Source organism: Suricata suricatta, chromosome 2 (genome assembly GCF_006229205.1).
Source record: "Suricata suricatta isolate VVHF042 chromosome 2, meerkat_22Aug2017_6uvM2_HiC, whole genome shotgun sequence".
In the NCBI taxonomy this organism is placed as follows: Eukaryota; Metazoa; Chordata; class Mammalia; order Carnivora; family Herpestidae; genus Suricata; species Suricata suricatta.
The window spans coordinates 136472388-136500054 of NC_043701.1; the positions used below are offsets into that span (position 1 = coordinate 136472388).

Below are 27667 nucleotides of genomic sequence, written 5' to 3' on the forward strand. Positions count from 1 at the left end.
GGATCTTGCTTTTAAGATTTGTTTGGCTGGGGGCACCTGGATGGCTCAGTCAGCTAAGTGTCGGATTCTTGATTTTGGCTCAGGTCATGATCTCACAGTTCATAGCCCCACATTGGGCTCTGTGATGACAACTTGGAGCCTGGGGATAGTCTGTCTGTCTGTCTGTCTCTCTCTCAAAAATAAATAAACATTAAGAAAAAAAAGAGATGTGTTTGGCTGGACCAGAGACCTGTTCGTTCTAGGGCAGAGTGTCTCAATATCAACACTCAGTATCAACATCTTGGATCAGTTATTTCTTTGTTGTGAAGGGCTGTGCTGTGCTGTGCTTTGTAGAATGTTTAACACCATCTGTAGCCCCTACCCTTTAGGTGACCCCCCCCCCAGTTGTAACAACCAAAAATGTCTCCAGAAATTACCAAATGTTGGAGAGGGGGTGGAGAATTGCCCCCAGTTGAATAACTACTGCTTTAGGATTAATTTTGTCTCACTAATATGCAAGATCGTCCTGTGTACTTTGCCCATTGCCCCATGGTTTGTGAGATGCCTTTTATTGGTCTTGTGTGTGTACTGAGTATTGTTCCCCCTAATCTTTCTGGGTGGTTCTTTTGTCAGTCCTGTTTTGTTTCCTCATGTATATGTGATGATCAGTATTTAGCTGCATATTCAAGGGACAGTCTCTGCAGATCTCTGGGGTTCTGTCTTAGTCTTTTCAGGCTACTATAACAAAAGTACTATAGACTAAGTGGCTTAAACAAAGCACACTTATTTCTCACAGTTCTGAAGGCTGAGGAGTCCAAGATCAAAGCCCAGAAGATTTGGTATCTGGTGAGAGCCTGATTCTTGCTTCATAGTCAGTCATCCTCTAGTTATGTCTTTAGGTGGTGGAAGGGGGTAATAAAATTCTCTGGAGTATCTCTTAAAAGGTAGTTAATCCCATTTATGAGGGTTCTGCCCTCATGACTAGTCACTTCCTAATTGGGGGTTAGGATATCAACTTAAGAATTTTGGAGAGACACATTCAGTCTATAACAAGTTCTGTGTGCATATTTCTCTTTTCTGGTAATCTAATTCATGAACACTAGCCACCTGGATCTTCTCAGACCCTCAACTCTATCTCCTCAACTCAGCAAATCTGCCAGGCCTCACCCATTTTGTGTCCTCACACATGACTTGGAAATTCTCAGGGCAGTAAGCTGGGGCAATAGGGCTCACTGTATCCTGTCTGGTAGCCATCTTTTTTTGTCTAATACCCAGTGTCTTGAAGCTGGTTTTTCTCTCCCATGTATTTAGTCTATATTTGGTTATTTGTGGTGGGAGGGTAAATTTGATCCCTCTTATTATATCTTGGTCAAAAATGGAGTCCCTTTAATCTTTAATTGATCCATATTAATTATTGATTCAAGCTGAAAGTATACTTAATAACTTAATTTCATTTTTTAGATAGCTGTGATATCTTTGTTCAAAGTCTCCAGTTCCATGTAGTTTCTATGGCACAACATAAATACTAAATTGACCCTAAAGCCTTTTATCATCTTTTTAATATACCTCTTTAGTGCATGTTTTTCACAGTGTTACATAAATATGGGCCTCTAACTATATGTAGTAATATACAATCAAAGGACATGTCCTGACCTGATGAAGCACATCAGTGGAGTGTGTCATGTTTTTAGGACATTGCTACAGCAGGCTCAGAGACTTCCAGAAAGCTTCCTTGTATAACTTGTTTTGTAGCAGCTAAAACACCAGCATCAAAGTATGATCGTTACCATGATTGAGGGTATAGAGAACTGGTGATCTAAGACAGGAAAAAAAATCAAAGAGAAGATCATTTTGAGCAGTACATGAGACAAAACCATACTGAAGGATAATGCTACAAGGATGGGAGTGACTTGGAACCCATTGGTGGTAAGCTGTTGGAGAAAGGAAAAAGGTAGCAGAATAGAAAATAAAATGACAGAAGAATCCAGCCTTGTTTTGTGGGAGATGAACTTCGCAAATTTGCTACAACATAACTGCTGTAGAGTTTGTATGTAACAGGTGCTGGTTGGATATTCAAAGATGAAGTTATTCAGAGCATATCTTGGGCGAAAGATATGTATGTAGTGGGTGGGTGAAGTCATCTGGATATATATATGAATTAAAACATAGCAAAGTCATTTTAATGGAATTTTGTATAGATGTGATAACTTACATAAATTGATATACATCAGTATTTATAAATTCTGTGTGGTAAACTGCATAAAATGTGTAATTCCTTGGCCTTGCTGATGGCAATGATATACTGTAGCTAAAAAAGTTAGGAGTTTTTGTAGCTCTTTAGTACATAAGAATTAGATAGCCTTTTAAAGCATACAGATCCTTATAGGCAGATATGCTGTTAATTTTCTAAGACTGAAAAGCTCTTGTGGATTGATAATATGAAAAACTTTGTTTGGAAACAATATTTAAGGCTTCCAAAAATTAGGATTGCTTTTTAGTATTTAAGAAATATTTAATAATTATTTCTTGTTGCCTGAATATTTTCAATGGTGTAAGTGGTGCTTATGTAGTTCAGTATCTGCCTTTTTCAAGTATTTATAAGTCTTCATGGGAAGAGTTTGTGTGGGTAGGGGAAGAATGTAGAACAGTAGCAGTTTTACACTTTTCTCAGCATAAGTAAGCACAGAAGATTTTTCATAGCCCAAAAATGCATGTTATATGAAAATGATAAACACCAAAATCAAGAATTATTTCATCTGGGAAGGGGAGGGAAGGAAATATCAGGGAGGGACATTCACTTGTATTTTGTTTTTGGCCTTTTAAAGCAAACTTTTAAAATATAGTGTAACATATATAAAGTGTAGATCATAAGTATACAGCTTCTTGAATTTTTACAAAGTGAACATAACCTGTATGCTAATACACAGATTAAGAAACAGAACATGTATTGGAATTATTTGATATTTTTTCAAACTGGGTAGTGGACATTTGGGTATTTCTTATATCATTCCTTATTTTGGTTGTTGTTGTTGCTATGCTTTAAAGTTTGCCTACTGTGTGTGTGGTTTTTTTTAAAGCAGCTCCCGCTCTCTCTTCTCCCCCGCCCTCTTGTGGGATTATCTCTCTCTCTTTCTGCCCCCTCACGTGTGCCTTCTCACTCTCTCTCAAAATTAATTAAAAAATTATCTCAGAAGGAAATAGGACCTTCAATAATATGCAAAATGTCAGAAAACCCAGATGCTTTAGTAACTGAGGAAAGTACATCAGGGAAGCAGGTTATTTCCATGTAGGCCTTTGTCTCCTGTGTTATCTTATAAACCTGATAGAGGCCCAAGTTACTGAAAGTTTTAGAAGGGAAAAAGAACATAAATAGAACTATGTGGACCAAAGTAGTAAAAATTATTAGTACTTTTTCAAATAGTACATTATTGGCCTTTTATAATCACAATATAAAGTTTGGGGTCTCAAATTATGAGTACATGGAAATGACATTTTTCTTTTAAAAATTTTATCACTGAAATCTCAGTGATAGTTTAAGAAGGAAATTGCTTATTCAGTTCTACAATGGTATATTCAAGGTATAGAAAGAAATGAGCTAATAAGATATTTATAGATATTTATGTCTAGTTTACAGGCTTTATATCTGTTATAGATATCATTATTTGTATAGTGGATAGAAAGATGCCTAATCTAAGGGGGTTTCCTAAAACTAGTTCTTTTTTTTTTTAATTTTTTTTTTAATATCTCTATTTTATTTTTGAGAGACAGAGAGCAAGCAGGGAAGAGGCAGAGAGAGAGGGAGACACAGAATCAAAAGCAGGCTCCAGGCTCTGAGCTGTCAGCACAGAGCCCAATGCAGGGCTCGAACCCACAAACTGTGAGATCATGACCTGAGCCGAAGTCAGACACTTAACCGACTGAGCCACCCAGGCGCCCCTCCTAAAACTAGTTCTATCTACCTTTGTGGTTTTTCTTCTTTTTGTTTTCTCATTTTAGAGACGTAAGAGATAATTATTCCATCAAACATGAAGATTTCTAAAATTTGATTAATGTTTATGTATTAGGTATCTTTATCTCATTTTAAGAAAAGCATTAAAATGGGGTTTTTTTTTTCCAATTCTCAACATTCTTATGGCTTTTTCTGATTAAGTTACAGTTGCTATGATGTGGAAAGGCCATTTGTAGAGTAATTTTTTTGTAGAACTGTTTAGTCATTAGCCTTCCTTCTGTTGGGACTATATCATAAAATTATTAGAATGTTAATCTACTGAAAACCAATCATTTGGGGAGGTTTTGTTCCTTTTTACTGTCTTCTAGAAGCCAATAGATCAATGTAGAAAAATTATTGTTTCTGGTATGTTTATGTGTATTTGGTCTTTAGAGGAGTTGTTAGGACACACTGAAGTAATTTTTTGTTTTCCTGTTTTCCCTGGACAGGCAGTGGAGGAGGAAATGGCTGTTCCTAATCACCTCTGCATTCGCCGCTGGACTACCAAGCATGTAGCTGTTTGGCTAAAGGATGAAGGCTTTTTTGAATATGTGGACATTTTATGTAATAAGCACCGACTGGATGGAATCACATTGCTAACATTGACTGAATATGATCTCCGGTCTCCTCCTCTGGAAATCAAAATCTTAGGGGACATTAAAAGGTTAATGCTTTCAGTCCGAAAATTGCAGAAAATACATATTGATGTTTTAGAAGAAATGGGATACAACAGTGACAGTCCCATGGGTTCCATGACCTCTTTAATCAGTGCTCTCCACAGCACAGAGTGGCTCTGTAATGGGGAGCCTTCACATGACTGTGATGGACCCATCACTGACTTGAATTCTGATCAGTACCAGTACATGAATGGTAAAAACAAACATTCTATTCGAAGATTGGACCCAGAGTACTGGAAGACCATATTGAGTTGTATATATGTTTTTATAGTATTTGGGTTTACATCTTTCATTATGGTTATAGTCCACGAGCGAGTGCCTGATATGCAGACCTACCCACCACTCCCAGATATATTCTTAGACAGGTAAGTTTTGTGCTATTTGCCAAGTTTGTAGATGGTTGCAATAACAGCAATGATAATATAGTTATTATTGTTGTTTATTATTATTTTAGTTGATATATACTTTCTATTTATCAGGTAGTGTATGAAGATATGCTTTGAAATCGCTTTTTTGTCTTAAAGTAAATTAGACCTTAAGCTTATGTGAGTGAGAAAAGTCACTGCTTAATTTACTTTTTTATAGCTATATTATAGCTCCTTGGGCACTTCACATTTTAAAAGGGTTTCCTGGAATGATATCTCTAATAAATAGAATTTGGTTATTTTTTCTTGGTGAATGGGTTTTAAAAGCTTTTCCAAAAATACAGGGAAGGCTCCTGAATCACCAAATAAATTAGAATTATCACAAATAATACAAATTAATTCATTGATGGTATCCTCTTGTTTTTATGAAGTGTTGCATACATAAAAAATATAATATATGCATATGAAATATAAGAATAGAACAAAACTCAAAACTGTTAGTTTTTATATTTGTGGTTTTTAAAATCTATTTCAAGTTTGTAGAGCTTTCCTGATTTTTCTTTTTAAACAGAAGTTCTTTTTTTTTTTTTTTAATGTTTATTTTTAAGAGACAAGGCATGAGTGGGGAAGGGGCAGAGAGCGAGGGAGACACAGAATCCGAAGCAGGCTCCAGGCTCTGAGCTGTCTGAGCCCGACGCGGGGCTCGAACCCATGAAACCATGAGGTCATGACCTGAGCTGAAGTTGGAGGCTTAACCAAGTGAGCCACCCAGGCACCCCCTGATTGTTTTTATAAATGTTTACCCTTCTGAAAATGCCTTATAGAATATGTTTTTTTAATGAAGTGAATTATTCACGTTGAGATGGCAAAATGACATACCTATCACATTTTGTCCTCACAAACCCTGACTTAAAGTGTAGTAAAGAGGTTTTTGTTCCCTTAAGTTGTAAACCTACAAGAATGCAGCAGATAAGAGAGGAGAAAGTAGCCATACATTTTTGGAAGTTTGAAAGTAGGTGGATGAGTGGCAACAAAGAGACCTAAAATTATCTAATTTTAAAACAGCAATTAGGAAAACCGAGAACCAACCCAATCTATGTTGCAGGTTTCTTAAAACTCTGGATACTGCAGGTAAAAGTGTGGTGCTAAAAGAAGAATCTAATGAAAGCTGTTGAAGAAACTGTTAGATCCCTATATCTCCTCCCCTATTGTTTATAGTTTTCCCAATTATAAACAGAAGACCCTAAGGAAATAAGGAAGACAGCATGTGGGTATCTAAAGGAAAGAGTATTCAAGGCAGAGAAAACAGGTTGTTCCTTGTTCCAAGTTGCAACACAAGTTGCAAAAATCCCGAACTGGCAGTATACTTAGCATGTCTAAAGGACAGCAAATGAGAGATGAGAAGAACAGTTGGAGATTGTCTGAGAGGAGACAGGAATCGGATTGTCTAGCGACTTGTAGATTATTGTATGGATTTTAGCTTTCATTCTGAATGAAAAGGGAAGCCAGTGGAAAGCATTAGAAGAGTAGAGTGATCTAATTTCCATTTAAAAAGGTAACTGTAGTTGTATTGAGAATAGCCTTGGTGTGGATGTGAGTGTGGCAAAGCAGGGATTAAACTATTGAATTCACTTTGATAAAAATGAAGTGCATTGGATGAAGATGCTAATGGTAGAGAAAGTGCAGACAAGATTTGCTGATGGATTTGCATGTAGGATGTAAGAAAAAGAGAAGTTAAGGATTACTCCACGATTTTTGACCTGATCATCTGCAAGGATGGAGTTGCCCTTTACAGAGGTGGGAAGACAGCTGACTTGGAAAGAAATATAAGGATTTGGTTTGGGACATGTCATATTGAGATATCTTTTACACCAAATCATTATATCAAGTAAGAGATGGAAAGATGAGCTGGAATTCAGAGAGATGTGGGCTGAAATTTGGAAGTTACCAGCACAGATAAAGCTGTCATGTTAGATAAGGTCTTCTAGTGAGTTAGAAAGCGGTAAAAAGATTAAAGATTTAGGCCAAGAACATTCTTTTCTTTCTTTCTTTTTTTTTTTTTTTTTTAATGAATGGTCTGTTTTATATTTCCTTTTTTTAAAAAATCTTTTTAATGTTTCTTTTGGGGGGGGGCAAGTGGGGCATGAGCAGGGGAGAAGCAGAGAGGAGGAGACAGAATCCAAAGCAGGCTCCAGACACTCAGCTGTCAGCACAGAGCCCAGGGCAGGGCTTCACCTCATGAACCATAGGATCATGACGAGAGCCAAAGTCAGACACTTAACTGACTGAGCCACCCAGGCGCCCTCGAGCCCAAGAACATTCTAACAGAAATCAGAGAAGTAAGGCAAAACCAGTAAAGAAGACTGAGAATGTCAGGGCAGAGGGAGAAAGTAGCATCCTGGAAGCCAAGTTAAAAAAAAAGGATTGTAGGGGCGCCTGGGTGGCTCAGTCGGTTGAGTCTCCGGCTTCAGCTCAGGTCAGATCTCACGTTCGTGGGTTTGAGCCCTGCGTCGGGCTCTGTGCTGACAGCTAGCTCAGAGCCTGGAGCCTGCTTCCAGTTCTGTGTCTCCTTCTCTCTCTGCCCCTCCCCCTCTCATGCTCTGTCTCTCCCTGTATCAAAAATAAATAAAATATTTAAAAAAAAAAAAGATTGTAAGAGGGCAGGAATAATGAATAATTAGCTATTTTCAAGTGCTGCTGAGGGATCAAGTAAAATGTGGATAATTGACCATCAGATATAGATATATATAGATACAGAGATATGTTGATCATCAGTGACCTTCACAAGAGTTAGTAAAAGCAGAAGCTGATTGTAATGGGTTCTAGAGAGAGTATGAGACTTACTGAAATTTACCTAAAAGGATATAATTGACAAATAGGGAACAACACATGCAGAAGTTATTCATTGTGACATTATTTGTAGTAATTGTAAATATTGGAAATAATATAAATACCTATTCATGGGAAACTGGTTGAATATAATACTCTGCATAGCAGAGTACTACTTAATCATAAAGAAGAGTAAGATTTCTAAGAACGGGTAAGGTTTTAAGTGTGGGGCAAGGAAAGTATAAAACGAGTGAAACAACTCTTGTTCCATAAATCAAGGAAGTACATAAAACCAACGAAAGCATGTCAAAAGAACATATGAGTTGGTTTGAAGGGGCTTGCACTGATCAAACTAGGACAATTAGAACATCAAAAAGCATAATGATGGTAGTGGATTCTAATATATTGAGTAAAAGAAAGAATTTGTGAATCCATAGCGACCAAACAAAAAATGATCTGTTAAGAGGGGAAATTCTTCAAGAATGATACGAGCAAATAAACATGGATGGCCTATTTTGCAACATCCAACATGGTAATTGATTCAGGCAAGTCATCCATCAGTGGATGCTAAAATCATTAATTATGCAAAAGGTCAAGGATATTCAGATGATTTGAAAATATCATTTCATTGCAAATAACATATCAGATAAAGGGCTAGTATCCAAAATCTGTAAGGAACTCCCCCAAACTCCACACCCAAAAAACAAACAATCCAGCGAAGAAATGGGCAGAAGACATGAACAAACACTTCTCCAAAGAGGACATCCAGATGGCTAATAGACACATGAAATGATGGTCAATGTCACTCATTATCGGGGAAATACAAATCAAAACCACACTGAGATACCACCTCATGCTGGTCAGAGTGGCTAAAATGAACAAATCAGGAGACTGTAGATGCTGGTGAGGATGTGGAGAAATGGGCACCCTCCTACACTGTTGGTGGGAATGCAAACTGGAGCAGTTGCTCTGGAAAACAGTGTGGAGGTTCCTCAAAAAATTAACAACAGAACTCCCCTATGACCCAGCAGTAGTACTGCTAGGAATTTACCCAAGGAATACAGGAGTGCTGATGCATAGGGGTACATGAACCCCAATGTTCATAGCAGCACTTTAAACAATAGCCAAATCATGGAAAGAGCCTAAATGTTCATCAACTGACTAATGGATCAAGAAGATGTGATTCATATACACAATGGAATACTACAAAGCAATGAAAAAGAATGAAATCTGGCTATTTGTAGCAACGTGGATGGAACTTGAGGATATTATGCTAAGTGAAATAAGTCAGGCAGAAAAAGATTTGTTTTCACTCATGTGGAACAGGAGAAACTTAACAGGACCATGGGGGAAGCGAAGGAGAAAAAATAGTTAAGGAGAGGGAGGGAGGCAAACCATGAAAGACTTAAATACTGAGAACAAACTGAAGGTTGATGAGGGGAGGGAGAAAGGGGAAAATGGGTGATGGTCATGGAGGAAGACACTTGTTGGGATGAACACTAGGTGTTATATGGAAACCAACTTGACAATAAACTATAATTTAAAAAAAAGAAAACATCATCTCACATACTACTTAATTATAGGAAGAATAAGGTAGCTTTACAGTGTCATGATATGAGATGCATTATTTTAACCAAATGATCAAATGTAGCATTTCAAACTGGTGTGTGTATTGGATGTGATGTTCACAGTATCAACTATATAATAATCTTGCCCCCCAAAATGTACCTTAAGTCTAATCATGAGGAAATTATCAGACAAATCCAGAACAAAGAACAGTCCTATAAGACAGCTGATTTGGACTCTCCAAAAATGTAGATATTATAGCAAAAGTCAGGCAGAGGGAACTGTAAGGATATTGAAGAGCTGTAACCAAGAGCAATACATGAACTTTAATTGGAACCTATCTCAATGCTATCAAGGACCATTTGGAGATATTTAGTAAATTTTGAGTATGGACTTCATATTAAACAATGTTGTGTAACACTTAATCAATGTTAAAGTTTCCTGGGTATCATTGTGTATTGTGGTATGAAGAAGATATCCTTTTTCCTAGGGGATATACATGTTGGAGTATTTAGGAGAGAAGTGTCGTCATGTCAGCAACTTACTTTGCAAGGGGTGGGGTCCTGTTCTTCCAAAACAGTATGTGTATATGAGTATGTAGGTATGCAAAGAAAGAGGGAAATATAATGAATGTGAAAAAATGGTAGTTATTGTAAACAGTTGATGGATTTAAGTGAAGAGCTTAAAGCATTTATTCTTTTAACTTTTCATACCCAAATAAAGTAAAAAAAAATTTTTTTGGGCAAAGAGTTGATAAGAGAAAAAAAGAATGGGAAGAGAGAAATTGGAAACAATCAAATCTTAAAAGTTTTACTGTAAAGGCAGTAGAGAAATGGGCTTTATTATAGTATGTTTGTTGTATTGATGATAGGAAAAACCCAATTTAGGGGGAGAGGAATGATCAGAGTGAGGTCCTTGAGTAAATGAAAAGGGATGGGATCTAGTGGGTGGGAGACACTGGTTTAGGCCCATGGACTGTTCATCCATAACAGAGGAGAAGATAGAAAATACAGAAGCACATTGCTAGATGTGATGGTAGAGCATAAGGAAGTGTTCTCCTGATTTTATTTTCTCTGTGAATAGAGAATTACAATGGAGAGAAAGAATGGCATTTTAAGGAAAATGAATGAGGTGTAAAATAGTTACCTAAGAGAGTGAATCGACTTGTGTGATGTAGTAGCAGTACTAATGGCCGCCTTGAAGTTAGTAGTCGTGTTGGCATTGTGTTTTTTTTACTGCCTCACTCAAATAGGGGATGGAATAGGTGGATAACTAGATTTAATAAGCAAGGTTGAAGTTTTGCTAGACAGTATGATGATGCAAAAGCAGGCAACGGGGTGATTATAATGACCTACTATGGACTCAGGTGGATAAGAAGGGACATGAGAATAGGAGCTAGGTGAAGGACAGTGAAGATGTTGTAAGATCAATAGATTTTAGGTCTTAAAATTATTGAAGTTGAGAGTACTAAAAGGAATAAGCTGGAAAGCAAAGAGGTGTTAGTTAATATAGGATTCTTGAAATTAAGATTATGAAAAATAATCTGAGTAATGACAAGATCCAGGTTATAACCATGGGTGCAGGTCACTGAAGTAGAGTAAGACAAGGCCAAAGGGGAGGTAAAGAGAGAAGTGAGTGAGAAGAACCCAAGTTACAATAGAAGTTTTAGAGAAAGTGACAGTGAACCAGAAGCTGAAATCTTCAAGAAATGAGAGAGTGGATGCTGAGGTTCTATAGATGCCTTAAACCAAGGCATAGTGGGAGAAAGGAGGAAAAATGACCTGAAAGAGAAATGAAGATTTTATTTTAAAGTGTACAATTCAGTGGTTTTTAGTGCATTTACAAATTGTGCAAATATGACCACTAATTCCAGAATATTTTCATTAGCCCAAAAAGGAACTCCTTTCCATTATCAGTCTCATTCCATTCCCTCCTCCCTACATTCCCTGGCAACCACTAAATTACTTTCTGCAACTGTGAATTTGTCTATTCTGGACATTTCATATAAATGGAATCATACAACATGTGGCCTTTTTTGTGTGTGATTGGCTTCTTTCATTTAGCATAATGTTTTCAAGATTCATCCATATAGTAATATATATCAGTACTTCATTCCTTTTTATTACAGAATAATACTCTATTGTATGGATATATACTACGTTTTGTTTATCTGTTCATCAGTTAATGAATGTTTCAGTGTATCCACCTTTTGACTACCATTAATAATGTTGCTTATGAACATTTGTGTACAAAGTTTTGTGTAAACATATATGTAATTTTCAGTTTGTAATGGGGATGTGAAGCCAAATTTTGCCCAATTCTCTATAATGCTACCCACTATAAATCTTCATCTCTTAAACATTTAAGCTTTATGCATAGGAGAATGGTAGTGGGTGCTATCAGTATTTTTCCTGTATACTCTCAGATCTCTTTTTCAGTTTCTTGCATACGGACACTCCCAATATCTAGCAAATGTGTCTGTGTTGGAGAGCTGCATCTGGGCTGCTGAACACATTTTGTCTGCTTGGAAAGAGAGGCAAACGTGCTTAGGAATTTACATCCCTTTAGCAATGGCCTTTTACCAATGACACATGAGATTCAGTATAAATATTTTATTTCTCTTCACTCTAATTGGGACAACTTTTAGGTCAGACCTACACTGTCTCCCAAATTTCCCATAGAATTGAGCCACAATTACCCTTGCCATAGTTAACCCCACAAGCCTTTACTTGACATCATACCTTTACCCTGCTTCCTTGCCTTCCTGATCTCATTTCCTTATTGCCCTAAGGTTTTCCCTTGGGAACATTCCTAATCACTTTTACACTAATCTTTGTTTCAAAGTCTGTTTCTGAAGCTTTGGTTACACAATTCCAAGACATTCATATCATAAACAGAAAAATAGGGCATAGGGATACCTGTCTAGGCAGGCCCGCTTAAAATAGTGAGAAAGGATAGCTGATAGCTATAGTAGTAAGGGAAGAACCAGAAGCACCATGAAAAGCAAACATTTTTATATCCTTTGGAAATCTCTAGTAGTACAATTGCTGGTAGACCCAAGGATATTTTTAAGTTTTCAAGTCTCAAAATATTTACTTTCCAATCCCACAGCTAATAGAATTGCTAAAATGAAAAAATTTGATAATTGAAACTCTCAATACATTGCGGGTAGAGATGTAAAATGACAGAACTGCTTTGAAAACAGCTTGATAGTTGTGGTGTGTGTTTTTTTTTTTTAACAATTTGTTTTTTATTTTAGAGAATGTGAGCAGGGTAGAGGAGCAAAGGAGAAAAAGGTGGGGGGGAGGGAGAGAGAGAGAGAGAGAGAGAATGAATCCTAAGCAGGCTCCACACTCAGAGTGGAACCTGACACAGAGCTCGATCCCACAATCCTGGGATCTTGATGTGAGCCGAAATCAAGAGTCAGACATTAAACTGATTGAGTCACCCAGGCATGCCCAGTTTAATAGTTTCTTAAAAAGTTAAACATACCCTTAACCCTTAACAATTTCACTTCTAAGTATTTACCTAAGAGAAATTAAAACATATATCCATGCAAAGACTTGTATGTGATCTTTATCCAAAACCACCCAAAACTGGATATATCCATATCCATTACATATCCAAAATATCCATCAGCTGGTGACTGGAAAGGAAATTGCAGATAAAGAAAGAATAAAGAATTATACATGCAATAACATGGTAAATCTGAAGTATATTATACTAAGTGAAAATAGGCAGATATAAAAGGTATCTAGATAAATACTGTGTCATTCCATTTATATGCCATTCTGGGAAAGGCAAACCTATGTAGGACAGAAATCAGTTGACTTGTTGGCCCAGGGCCAGAAGTAAGAGAGGGGGTTGACTACAAAGAGGTACAAGGGAACTTTTTGGAGTGATGAAAATATTCTATATCTTTATTGTGGCGGCAGTTGTCAGTCATTACATTACTGACAATATGTTTGTCAGCTAGAAGGGGTGAATTTTTCTGGTTGTAAATTAAACCTCAATAAATCTAACATTAAAAAACAAGTCTGTCCTTCAGCCTGTCTTTCTCAGAAAATGATTGGTGGAAACACAATCAAAACTAAGGAGTAAACTGGAAAAGAGGAGTACATGGATTCAGGAAACAGAGTCTAATATGGAAAAGAGGAATTTCCAAGATGAAGGTCAGGTTTTACTTCAGAAAGCCATACTGGAGGACTGGAAAATGCAACCATACTAAATTGGATAAAAGTAGAGCTCTAAGAGAGAATTCCCCAAAAGGAAAAATTGAATTGGTAGAATAGTTTGAAGATGAATTGATGATAGGCACATTAGAAACAGCAAACAAAACAAAAAGTTATTTTTTTTAGCTCTAGAGAATTATAAGAATTTCTACTACAAGGAAGGGATTTAATTATTGTTCTCTACTTACTCAGCTGCAAATGGTATTTAGAAACTTATATTAAGTAAAAGCCAAAAATTATTTTCTTAAAATTGAAACTATTGAGAATAGGGGAGAGAAAATAGGGGTGTAGGGGCTGACTAAAAGATATAGTGCTAAATAAAACACAAGAGTGAAAGTGATTGCCTCTGAGAAATAAGAATTAGGTAGGGGGTGAGGCAGAAAACTCCTTTCGTCCTAAACATTGTAAAACTGTTTTACATACACACACATATTTATACATATGTACATATACATTTTAATGTTTATTTAAAAATTTATATGTCAAAAGTATTTTAAAGGAATTTTTCTTTTATCTGAACATTTCTCATATATGCTATAACCCTTTCCCTCAGTAATGCCAGATAAATAAGGCAGCAATAGAGTAAAAAAACATAAAAGGAGTCTTTTGACGTAATAGATAAAGGATAAGTCCCTGACTAAAGCTAATGGACTCTCTTCACTTACTCTGAATAAGGTTTGGATAAGATTGTTAATATCTTTCTTTCAGATTTCAACTTTATTTTTAAAAGATACCTTTATTTCCTTAGTTATAAAATTAACACATTGTATAAAAAATTTTAGTGGAAATGTACAAAGAATAAAAATAAGACAACCAGGAGTGCCTAGGTGGCTTAGTTGGTTAAGCATCTGACTCTTGACTTCTCTTCAGGTCATGATCTCACGGTTTGTGAGTTTGAGCCCTGCATTGGGCTCCACGCTGGCAGTGTTGAGCCTGCTTGAGATTTTATCTTTTTCTCTCTCTCTCTGTCTCTCCCACCCATGCCACAGCTCATGCTCTCTGAATCTCTTAAAGTAAATAAATGAAAAAAATAATAATAAGATGATCACCTGGAGCTGATGTGTTTGCACTAATTAATTTTTACCTTTACCTCCTTCCCTTCTCAGTCTTCTTTTCTTCCTCCTCCTCTCTTTTTATTTATTTTTTATGATTGTAAGTAATCTCTGCACCTGACATGAGGCTCAGACTTACAACCCCAAGATCAAGAGTCACATGCTCTACCAACTGAGCCAATCAGGTGCCCCTTTCTCTTTCTTTTTAAATTAAGAAATGTGACATGTATTTTACTAGTGAGTAACCACAGGAGCTGTGGATTTGGTGAGGAAAGAGGAATCAATGGAAAAAGAAGAAAACAGGGATATAAAACAAAGGATGGCAGAAAAATAAAGGAGTAAAATAAGACAAAATTATTTACTGCCACTAAAACAAAACCAACCAAACAAACAAATTTTACTGTAAGAGAAAAAAGTCAAGTTCAAGCCCTGATTGTCTGGATTCTACAGTTAGCACCTCATGCAAGAAGTGAACCTTTTCCCATTGATGTTTGTGGGCAGTTTTGTATCTGGGTCTACCATTCTACAAGGAGTAACTTCTTCACAGAGAACCATTAATTGGGAATCACAAACAGCAAAGAAGTTTTGGTAAATGGAATACTTTATGAAACAGTTTTCCCCCCGTTTCTTTAAATATTTTCTCCTAAAAGAGACAAAAGTTGCAGAAATCAATTTAGAAGAGTATCGTGTGGCAAAAGGTGTCCCGTACATGTACTTCTTGTCAGTCTAAAATGTAATTTTTTTCTATGCCAGTGTTCCTAGAATCCCATGGGCCTTTGCCATGACAGAAGTATGTGGAATGATTTTGTGCTATATTTGGCTCCTGGTTCTTCTTCTTCACAAACACAGGTAACTCAGTTATTCCATTAAAAGACAAAATATTTTTACTGTCTTGGGTAAAGTTAATCAAACCTTGTTTCTCCCTTTGTACTTTCCCTGTTAATTTCCTTCTTTAGTCATTATGGAAAATGTTTTGAGTTTGATCAACAAGAAAGTTACTGTGAGGTAATACCTCCATATTTAGTTATAATTTTAATGTATTCTGGACGCAAAGATCAGAGTTGGTAATGTTCGGCCATTAGCCAATTGCTGACAGTCTAGCTTTAAGTTTCTTTGGAAACAAACAAGAAATATCACTTTCTGTAGAAGGATAGAAACTCCTCCAAGGATGGTCTTTGGACAAGGATAGTGTTTGAATGTTCTCTGCTTGGAGGAAGCTCACTAGAAAAGGGATTATTTTGCACACCTTGCACATCTATCTAGCCAGTGTGGTTTGCTTAAGATGGTTAGGAAATTACAGAATAGGGAAAGTGCTTCTTTGGCACTTCCACTGAGAAATACAAAGGAAAGAATTTTTTTTTTTACTAAAAAAGTATAAGCGGAGTCTTCTTTCCTACTTTAGTGAGAGGAAATTACTTCATTTAATTCTGAATTGCTTAAAACCAGAGGTAATTTTAAAACATGTATATCACCAGTACTTTCTGGTTTAACTTTGACTCACAATACTAGTGAATTTGAATTTATCTACTCTTGAAAACAAGAAAGAGTTTACCTTATGGGAAATTGTGGTAGGTTTAGCAAAGCATAGCAGTGGCCAGGTAAGTGCAAGTTTTGATGTTTAATTAGTCAAAGGAAGTGTTTCTCTTTTTTTTTTTTTTTTTTTTTGAAAGTGTTTCTCAAAGTGTTCTCTTTGTACTACTTTCATTATACTCACTGGGGTTCTTAATAAACTGTAGATTCCTAAGCTGCATCCCAGGTGTACACACTAAAATTTGAGATGTCTTAACCGTTGTTCAATGCTCTTTTGAGGGTGGGAATAGCATTTCAAAATGTGTAAAGCATAATTCCTTTTTTTAAGAATCTCATAGTCTGTTTTGGTTTAAGGCATTTTAAAAAATAGTATGACAGTACAAGTGATATTACAATGCAGTTCAAAATTTTTGTTAGGTATACTTAATATAAAACTTGGTATTTAAAAAACTTGATATTTAAAAAAATTTTTATGTTTATTTTTGAGAGAGAGAGAGAGAGAGAGCACAAGTGGAGGATGGGCAGAGAGAGAGGGAGACACAGATTTGAAGCAGGCTTTAGGCTCTGAGCTGTCAGCACAGGGCCCGATTCAGAGCTTGAACTCACGAACTACGAGATCATGACCTAAGCCAAAATCGGATGCTTAACCAACTGAGCCACCCAGGTGCCCCAAAAGACTTTGTATTTTATAGCTTAAGTTTAAGTTAGGAGAAGTTAAAGAATGTTTATTAAATAGCTACTATCAGTAACCAATTTACAGTGTTGTTAATGAGGAACAAATTCCCCAGACTCCTGTGTTTAGTATTATCTCTCTTAAAATAAACAATTCATGAGCAATAGATGAATAACAAGGGCTTATTAAGCTAAGGTACTGCCTGAAGTCTTACTTCTTTCTCACTAGCTCCTTTACCTTCTCTTAGCCATATTGTTCTTATCAATGAAATGATGCTCTTATGTCTGCATTGTCTAACATGGCATGTATTAGCCACATCTGGCTATTTAAATTAATGAAAAATAAAATTAAAATTCAGTTCTTTGATTGTACTAGTCACATTGCAAGTACTCAAGAGACTCATGTAGATACCTTATTAGTGCGCTTATAGAGCATTTCCATCATTGCATAAAGTTGTATTGGACAATGATGTTTTAGATTGAAGATTTCTCTAAGATTTCTGTCCTCTTCAAAGAGTCTAGTTCTAGTGGTTTTCTTGTCTGTTCTCCCTTTAAGTAAACACTTGATGCCTGGAGTTTTTTGGTTTGCTTTTTTCTGATCTTTCTCTCTTTTTTGGTCGCTCTGTTCACAGGTCAATACTTCTTCGAAGGCTCTGTAGTCTGATGGGTACTGTGTTCTTGCTTCGCTGTTTTACCATGTTTGTGACCTCCCTCTCCGTGCCAGGACAGCACCTGCAGTGTACTGGAAAGGTAGCCTGCTACCTCTTGATCATTCTTTCATTTTGTTCTTGGTGGGTGGATGGCACCATTTTTGTAATAGGGCTAAGATTTTGCTTTTAATAGTAAAATGTGCTTTTCAGTATTTTCAGTATCTGTAAGAAACCTCTAGGAATAATTTGGTAGAAATCTTAAGCCAGGATCTACTTCCCTATTATATCTGTCCATTGAAAACTGGTGTGCCATGAAGCTATAGAAAACAAGTTTCTTTTGGGGTGCCTGGGTGACTCATTTGGTTGAGCATCCAACTTTGGCTCAGGTCATGATCTCACTGCTTCTGAGTTTGAGCCCCACGTAGGGCTCTGTGCTGACACCTCTGAGCCTGAAGCCTGTGTCTCCCTCTCTCTCTGCCCCTCCCCCACTCACACTCTGCCTCTCTGTCTCTCTCACTCTCTCAAAAATAAACATTTAAAAAAAATTTTTTAAAAAGAAAGAAAAGTTTCTTTCAATTATCATTTTCTTTTTCCCACTATCCTGAGCATCTTTAATTCCTTATACGACGACATGACTCTGGTCCCTTCAGTGTCCTCATCACTCCTTTTTTAAAAGTTTTACAGTGAACATATTCCATTTAAAGTATTTTAAATTCTATTCTAAACTTTACTATTTCCTTGAATATGCTAAATAATGGCTGATTTATTGTTTTTGTTTTAAACTTTGTAGCCTGTTTTGCTATATCATAGACTCTTCTGATTGAATTGAGAGAGGAGAGATTATGCAGATGGGAACAACAACGAAACACCCAGATAACAAAAAAATTTTTTAAACCTGAAAACCACCTGTACTATACAAAATTGGCCTTTGAAACTTAACTAAATTTGGACAAAAGAATTTATTATCCTACTATTCTAAACTTCTGTGCTTTAGTTATGTATTCCCAAATATTCAAATGTATGTTTGTTGTTACTTTAATATTTTTTGTAAAGTGTAAAACATAATTAAGTGTCAGTTCTTCTGTTGCAATATAATTAGCTGAAATGCCAGCAAGGGAAGAGTAAGCAGCCAAAGGAGATCAGGAACTAGAAGTACAGCCCTGAGCTGAAGGGTGACAAACTTTCTCAAGGTCTTAGGAGACTGACCAGTAAGCAAGGGGGAAAGGTTAATATGACACTTAGGATTTTGTGTAAAGGAAATGTTTTACTTTTCTAAAAATATATAAATTAAAAACTAAAAGCTCACATGGGGCACCTGGGTGGCTTGGGTTAGTTGGTTAAACATCTGACTTCGGCTTAGGTCATGGTCTCACGATTCATGAATTAAAGCCCCACGTCAGGCTTGCTCACATTCTCTCTCTCTCTCTCTCTCTCTCTCTCTCTCTCTCTCTCTCTCTCAAAAATAAACATTAAAAAAAGTAAAAGCTCACATAATTCCCTCTTTCACCCATCCCATAAATAATAATGTAATAATACTATTAATAGTTGGATATATAGCACATAGACTATTTTTAAGCATGCTTACACATTCACATAAGTTTATGTAATAGATATTTTTAAAATAAAAGATGGATTTTATTGCAGATATTGTTCTTTTAGCTTATGTTTTATTTAATACGTTGTTTACTTTTTTCTAAAGAAATGCATATGGGGGGCGCCTAGGTAGCTCAGTCGGTTGAGCATCCAACTTTGGCTGAGGTTGTGATCTCACGGTTTGTGGGTTCAAGCCCCGCATTAGGCCCTGTGCTGACCGCCAGCTCAGAGCCTGGAGCCTGCCTTGGATTCTGTGTCTCTTTCTCTCTCTGCCCTTCCCCTGTTCACACTCTGTCTCTCTCTGTCTCTCAAAAATGAAGAAATGTAAAAAATAAATAAATAAATAAATAGATAGATAGAAATGCATATGGTTATACCTCATTTTTTAAATAGCTGTAGTGTTCCATTTTATATGATTTACCAGTTTCCAAATGATATATATTTATGTTGTTTCCAAATCTTACTATTTATAAGCCGTGCCTTTGTAAACATCCTGGTGCAATTATGTATTTTCACTTATTTAAACATCTACTTATGATAAATTTCTAGAAGTGGTATTATGAAATCAAAGAATATATACATTAAAAATTGTGATGATATTGCTCAAATGTTTACTAGAAGAGACAGATTTTTCACTACTACCTACACTGTCTGCCTGTCAATTTTCCCACTCCTGTGCCAGCACTACTTATTATCAATTTTTGGAGTCATTGCCATTCTGATTAATGAAAGATGATGCTTTGAGATTTTATGTTTTTTATTTAAATCTTTACTCTTCTGAATTTATTTCTGTACATGGTGTGAAATAGGGATTGAACAGTTTCCCCCAAATAGTATGGTAATTGATTAGAAGAGATTTTAAAGAAGAAAAATATAAGCTTATTACTCTGAAAAGAGAATTTCTTGTAGCTGAGGGACTTAATTGTTGGGTCAGCCACTAAAGAGAATAATATATGTACATAGCACTGCAACATGTACTACAAAAATAAATTAGATACCATTCCTCTATAGTATGGATAGCCCTTTTCCTGTCTCTAATGACTGTTTTTCATTATCTGTTTGTTATATATGGATATTTCTATTCAAATCCACCCTAAATACTGTTAATTGCTTTAAATTACAATATAACCTACTTCTTGACCTGTATTATTTGTAGCAGTTCTTAAAAATAGAAGGTTAAGGTGATAGTAGCTAGCAATCAAATCCCTTACAGTGAACTCCATAGGGCATTTTCATTGAAATAAAGTAATTGCTTGAAATCTCATTCCCAGAAGTGGGAGGTCAAGGGACAAAACCAAGAACCTGCCTGTTTTTGAAATGTAGCAATGGACCCACCCTAAGGAAAGAACTACTCAAAGCAGATTTTTATATCTTATTTGATCAATGCATCTTCGTCTGTTGTGTTTTAATTTTTATTTTTCTGGAAAAAATATTTGGGACATTTAAGATTAGAAGGGATAGGGAAACTTGAGTAACTAAGAAATGATTGCTTTCTTTTGATTGGCATCACTTGTTTCCTGTCCCTGGTTGAGAGACATTTTCCTAGCAGTCTCTGTTCTTCACTGCCTAATTTCTTATTTTCACAAGAGTATCATCTCCAACCCTGTTCTTATTAGAGGACCCAAACCATATGTATTTTAGTAACTTCTCTTTCCTTTTCTCTAATAATAAATTCTTCCTGTCCTGCCCTCCACTGAGGCCCACAGGGAAAGCTGGTAGTGTATAATCAGTAGGTGAGATTTCTAAAGAAGTTGTGATATCTAATGAGGTTATTTCTCTTGTTAATTAGCCACAGTAGAATCTTTAAAACATAGGACGGTTCTTTTGGTTAGTTGGTTTTTTTCTTTTGTGAGATTGTGTGTGTGTGTTAAAGATCTAACTGGCTTTATTAAATGATTGACGAATTGGGCAGCACCCCATCTATCAAGTAGAGAGGCATTCTACTTGACTTTGGAACTGGTCTTCCTAGACAAAGAGTCACATCCTCATTAAGTTACTTACTAACTGTGTGACCTCGCAAAGCCAGTTTCCTCATCTGCACAACTGAATCACTTCATAGGATTGTTGTGGAAATTAAATACAGTAACACATAAGGGACTTAGCAGTATGCCTCACACATAGTAAATGCACATAAAATTTTAACTATTTTTTGTGAAGTTATTATGTGTTAACTGCCTTAAAAAATGAGCTTTACTCAAACTCTTCCTCAAAATGGATTGCTTTTTTAAGCTTATATGTGGGAGTTGGGATTAGATTTGGCCCTTAATAACAGGAAATTCAAGGTGGCAAAGTTTAATAAGCAAACAATGGTTGATTCTCTCTCATAAATAAGAGAAATCTGAAAGTAGGTCATTTATAACTATATGGACTTACCAGAAACTCATGATTCTTCCATCTTTCTGCTCTCTTGTCCTAACACTTGGCTTGCACCCTCAAGGCCACTTGGTGGTCCAAGATGGCTGCTGGAATTTCAATGATCATGTCTGAGTTTTATGCTAGAAGGAATAGTTGTTTCTTTCCTTTATAATTAGCCTTCCCAGAAATCTTTGACACTTCCACTTACATCTTACTATATAAACTTAGTCACATAACCACACCAAGCCTTGAAGGGAGGATAGGAAATATAGTGTTTTGGTTGAGTTAATTGCTGCCTCAAATAAATTTGAGATTCTGTTACCTTTTAAGAAGCGGATAATAGGGACACCTGGGTGGCTCAGTTGGTTAAGTGTCAGACTTTAGCTCAGGTCACGATCTCACGGTTCCTGAGTTCAAGCCCCATGTTGAGCTCTGTGCTGACCACTCAGAACCTGGAGCCTTCTTCCAGCTCTGTGCTAACAGCTCAGAGACTGGAGCCTGCTTCGAATTCTGTGACTCCCTCTCTCTCTGTCCCTCCCATGCTCACGTGCTCTCACTCTCTCTCTCAAAAATAAATAAACATTAAAAGAGGGGGGGGGGAGAATAGACATTGAATGGTAGCCATTGTCACTGTCATAACCTATTTAAAAAAAATTTTTTTATGTCTTTATTTTTGAGAGAAAGATAGAGAGTGAGCTGGGAAGGGGCAGAAAGGGAGAGAGACACAGAATCTGAAGCAGGCTTCAGGATCTGAGCTGTCAGCACAGAGCCCGATGTGGTACTCGAACCCATGGACTGTGAGATCATGACCTGAGCCAAAGTCGGACGCTTAACTGACTGAGCCACTCAGGCGCCCCTGTCATAGCCTATTTCTTAATTGGCAAGAACAGCCAGAAAATACTACTGTATTATTGGATTAAAAACTTGGAAATAATTTGTGTAATAGTGATCTTTTCATTGTAAAGGAACTTCTAATAGAGAAATTTGAATTACATTGATTGCATGTAATTAACAGAATATTTCTGACCACCCTTTCTTGATGTCTGGAATTAGACTGGGAGTCTGGGTGCTTTTCTTTAGATCTTAATTTCTAAGTCATTCAGCATTTGAATTTCAATGGGAGTGGATGTTCAGAAGCCCCCACCTCTCTAATCTGTAGCTTTCTTTATAGATATATGGCAGCGTATGGGAGAAATTGCACCGGGCCTTTGCCATTTGGAGCGGCTTTGGTATGACCCTAACTGGTGTTCACACTTGCGGAGATTACATGTTCAGTGGCCACACAGTCGTCCTAACTATGCTGAATTTCTTTGTCACTGAATGTAAGTATCTTTTTAGTCCTTCCATGCATATCAGATGACTGGCTGCAGAGGAGGCTGTGGAAAGGGTGTCAAGTTTTGTGAAGAATGAAAGGAACAGACTGACCTGGGAAACACATGACTTAGAAGCATTGGAAGGAATGTGGTTTTGAAACGATCTTTCTGTCCTTTTCCCAGATACACCAAGAAGCTGGAATTTCTTGCACACTTTATCCTGGGTTCTCAACCTCTTTGGAATCTTCTTCATTTTGGCTGCCCATGAACATTATTCCATTGATGTGTTTATCGCCTTTTATATCACGACAAGACTCTTTTTGTACTACCATACTCTAGCCAATACCAGAGCATATCAACAGAGTAGGAGAGCAAGAATTTGGTTTCCTATGTTTTCTTTTTTTGAATGCAATGTTAATGGTACAGTACCTAATGAATATTGTTGGCCATTTTCAAAACCAGCAATAATGAAAAGATTAATTGGATAAAGACTACCTTTGTAATGGGTTCATGATTAAATATATAGTAGTTGTTGAAAGTAAATAACTTTGCTTTCTTCCCCTAGGTTGTTCCTGGATGTCTTGCTGTTGGGCTTATATGTTGACAAAGTAAAGTTCCATGTTCTGAGCAAGGCTGTGATTACAGAAATCAAGAAAGAACAATCAAGAGTCCTAACATATCTGTTTGAATAGGAAGCTTAAGTTTAAGTAGATGTTTCCTTATCCTCTTTCGGCAAACTTAATGTTGTGATTGAAGTTAGGCTGTTACCTGTTAAGTGCTAGCTTGTTGAACTTAAGCAATTTGCTGGTTGAAAGTGGTTTTGTTTATTTGTTTGTTTTTCATTTCATTAGGACTCTAGTCAAGAAATATTTTTTTAAGCTCCTTAATATCTTCAAAGGGAAAAATCCCTACCAAGTGAGCAGTATTTGTTCTTTGAACAGATCTCTTTTTTAAAAATACAACTCCAGAAAGTAATCTGTATTACTAACAAATAATTATTGCCTTCTGAACCATCTTTAAGAAAAGTATATGAAACATACCAGGATGCCTGAAATAGGAAGAGAAGGAAAGAGACTATACACAAGGCGATAGTACAAATATGGTAGTGGAATTTTTCACCAAAGATACGACAAAAGATGCAGTTCCTATTTTGTTCTGAGGGCTCCGTATGACCATCAGTAAGTATTTTTGAGGGAAAAGTGGCTGCATCCATAAAAATCAAATTGGCTTAATTTTAGTGAGGTAGGTACCTGGAACAACTTTGTGCTATAGTTGTTAGTTAGATTTATGACAGCCCAATTTTATGCTTTTAATGATGTTATTTAATGAGGAAAATAGTGGAGTGTTTTACCAAATGTTAGATAAAGTTCTTATGTCCTTATGTAGGGAAGTATGCATGCAAAGAATATTTTTTCTATTTCTGAAAAGAAACGTTTAACAGGTTGCAGACATAATATAGTTCTTTGGTTTTTGATATTTGTCATTCTTGGCCATCAGAGGTAAACAGTCTCAAATATATTTGGATATAAAAAGGTTTTGTTGTTTTCCATTTTTAAATACAATTGTGTACATACATTCTTTCTATTTTTTCTTAATTTGGCAGTCAGGAAGTGATATAACTTAGTTAAGGTTTACACTAGAAATTTAGTACCATAAGTAATCTGACCTCTGTGATAGCATTTGCCACTTTACTTTTCATTATTTTAATAGTTTTGACTGTAGAATGGTTATGGAATTAGAATTTGAGCCCCAACTGATTGAGCTTACCCACTTGGAAAATTAAATGTGTAGTTTTAACATTCCATTTTAAAACAAGAAGTTAGAAAGAATGTTGACATATTGAGGTCTAAAATTAGACCACTTAGCTGAAACCTGCTTGTCATGTGGGTGAAATGTTTTATTTTTGCAATTTGAGCCCTACTCCCACCCCTATATGAGCTACAGAGGAGCTTGAATGGATTGAGCAGGGAAGGAATATTATGCAAACAAGTTTCAGCCAGTGCTGAATTACCCAACTTGAGTCTACTCTGAACATTTTTTTTAATTTCTCACTGGAGAAATGACACAAGGCAATTCAAATTTTTATTATGATTTTAAAATTTAAACTTAAGAATCTTATAGTATCTTAAATTATTGGATTCTTTTATATGCTAGGGACAAAAATGCTAACATTTCACTTAAGGAAACTGCATAATCATGAAGGGTGAAGGATGTTTCTTATGCCACTTTAGAGTATTTTGACTCTTGAGGTCAAAACATGTGTAACTGCCATTCTTTCCAAGTGACAGAACAAGCCTGTGTTTTAGCTAGGAAGGGACTAATGTTGGCTTTTGGAAAAATGTTTGAGAAAAATCGGTGGCAACATTAATTCAAGAATGTTAGATAGCTACTTAATGATAAATTTCCTAACATCAGTCTTCTTTCCTTCATATGGATTCTCTTCTAGAACAAAATTTAAAAAAATTGTAACTAACTTTGCAGCACTCTTGACATTGAGTGCCTAACAGCAGACTACAGTGAGAATTGTAAAATACGTTTTCAGCCTTGCATTTATCATATCTGATTTGAAGAAAAGGTAAGCTAGATTTATAATTTATAACTAATACAAGGCAGTGTTTACATAAATTCATCATCTCCAAGTCTCTTTCTTGGAAAACTTTGTCACAAAATTCTTTTCCACTTATTTTTTTTAATATGAAATCTATATTACAGTTGGTTATTTGGTTTTATTTTGTCCAGAAACTTTACAGATTTTGTCTTTGTATTTTTTCTTGTTAAAATCTAAACCATTGGAAAGGTGGTATTTATATTCACATTTTGGGTGTGAATGTGGCTAAGTAGAGAAGCTACATCTATCTATCTATCTATCTATCTATCTATCTATATATATATATATATTTTTTTTTCCTGTGTCTTCAGTTGCAGGCTTGTGAAAGCTTATATCATTAAATACTGAAACTTCAGTATAGAAGGAATCAAGAAGGATTTGGGGATGCAAACTGGAGGTTATATTGAAAGTCCTCAATGCATTTCTCTATATTCCTGAGGACAGTGTAGCTTTTTTTCTTTTTATTTATTTATTTTTTCTTTTTTTAAGTTCATGCAGGGCATTGTTACTGAAGGGTAATTTGAAGTTCGTAGGGAGTAGGAGATCTTGAAGAAGGCACATTTACTTACTACTGAGTAATTTGGGAGAAACCGTTTTTGGCTATGTTGCAAAGTTCTCAAATGCCTATCCTCTCCACAGCTCTCTGTGGTCAGAATTGCTGGGGTAAAAATACAACTTTCATATCTGATTAAGTATATATTTTTTTAATCAGAAAGCAATGAAGGTAATTTTAGAATTAGCGAAAGAAATATGGACTGTTCACAGCAAAACACCCATTGACTGAAAGACCTGCTGATTGTGTAACTCTCTCTCACACAAGTGGCTCCTTCTTACCCCAAACCTGCCTGAGTGTTGTTACTTAGAATTTCAAAAATCTTACAATTTGCAAATGGAGAACTGAAAAGCCAAATCCTTTTATAGCTGAAAGGAAACAGTGTGTTTTAAAGACATCTATTTGGAAAGTATTATTTATATATTCAAAGTCGTATTCATAACACTAACCTGCTTTGAGTGCATTCAACAAAAGGCAAATTCATCATTAGTTTTATAGTAAACATTTTTTAAGGATTCTTGTTCTAAAATGCTTGAGAATGTTAACCATATTCTTGTTTTAAACTCTGTGATCTAATAAATTTAATTCCTTGAAGTCTTTTTGTAGACCTAAGTTATCCCGTACAAAAAGTAATTATAGTAATAGTTATGTGTCAGTTCTTTAAGGTATTCAGGCATTTGAGAAAAGAAAGTTCTCTTGTAAAGTAGTCCAATAGCCTTCTTAAGCAGGATTGGTTTCATTTAGATAGTTTCAAAGCCAACAAAGCATGTCAATTTTAATGCCACCTTTACTTGGTGGTTAAGATGGTGTCATTTGTAAAAAGTGTAGCCTAAATTACCCCATACCTCTGTAGAGGTGACTTGTTAGTAACATCAAAAGTCAGACTGCTTCAGGTGACAAGTGAGAAAGGAAAGAGGTTGAGGGTTTTTCCCCTCTCTGTTTAAGAAGCTCTGAATGACTGAAATTACTATAAAAGTAGGTTTTGGTCTCCCCTTTCACCTACCTCTCACACCCAGTGAATGCCACCAATTTCAAGAAACTAAAACATGGCCTATTATTTTGTATCAAGTTCAATAAAAAATATCTGTGAAATCTGTAAGCCATAATTCAGCTACCAGTAAAGTTGGTTTTCAGAATATGTTCTACCATGAATTAGCCAAAGGACTTTTTGTTCAGTGCACTCCATGTTTAAGCATAAGGATGCTTTGTGCCTAATGTGGAGGGAGAAGGAATACTATGATAGTATTGTTGTTATTTCAGGTCTGTTTCAGTATAAACTACTGGCTTATTAATATCTTAAAATGCTTAATTTTAATATTTTTTTAATTGAGAGAATCAATGGATTATTAGGACAATTGAAGTATTCCTGATATGGAACAAAGGAAGTGGAAACCGGTACTTTGCGGAGGAAGCAAAATTTGTTGGACTAAAGTGGGCATGTTTTGTTTTAAGAATGCTACCTAAATGTTACTCTGTCCACAGAGAAACTAGTATTACTTAAAGATGTGAACGTTCCTGTGGTAGCCATACCTTGAAGCACAGTATTGTATATAAGTAAATATCTTGATTCTAAATTAAATCCAGATTTAACTAATATATATTATTTTATATCTTTGTTGTATTAAAATGTTTAAAAACACTAAAAATAAAACATTTGAAGTTGGATTGCAGTCTTTTCTTTGAGTGTCTTTGTATTCCTAATGCA

General features: G+C 35.9%; 1 protein-coding gene across 3 annotated transcripts in view; it reads left to right on the forward strand.

Moving 5' to 3' along the window:
• Positions 1-27627, forward strand: part of SAMD8 (sterile alpha motif domain containing 8) — a 52819-nt gene extending 25192 nt beyond the window's left edge. For all 3 annotated transcript variants that reach the window (XM_029932007.1, XM_029932008.1, XM_029932009.1), the window contains 5 exons: positions 4417-5009; positions 15442-15537; positions 17523-17640; positions 22660-22810; positions 22985-27627. In XM_029932007.1, the coding sequence (XP_029787867.1) occupies positions 4417-5009; positions 15442-15537; positions 17523-17640; positions 22660-22810; positions 22985-23289 (1263 nt within the window). In that variant the 3' untranslated portion in view covers positions 23290-27627. The remainder of the gene's footprint in view (positions 1-4416; positions 5010-15441; positions 15538-17522; positions 17641-22659; positions 22811-22984) is intronic.
• Positions 27628-27667: the final 40 nt, after the last annotated feature.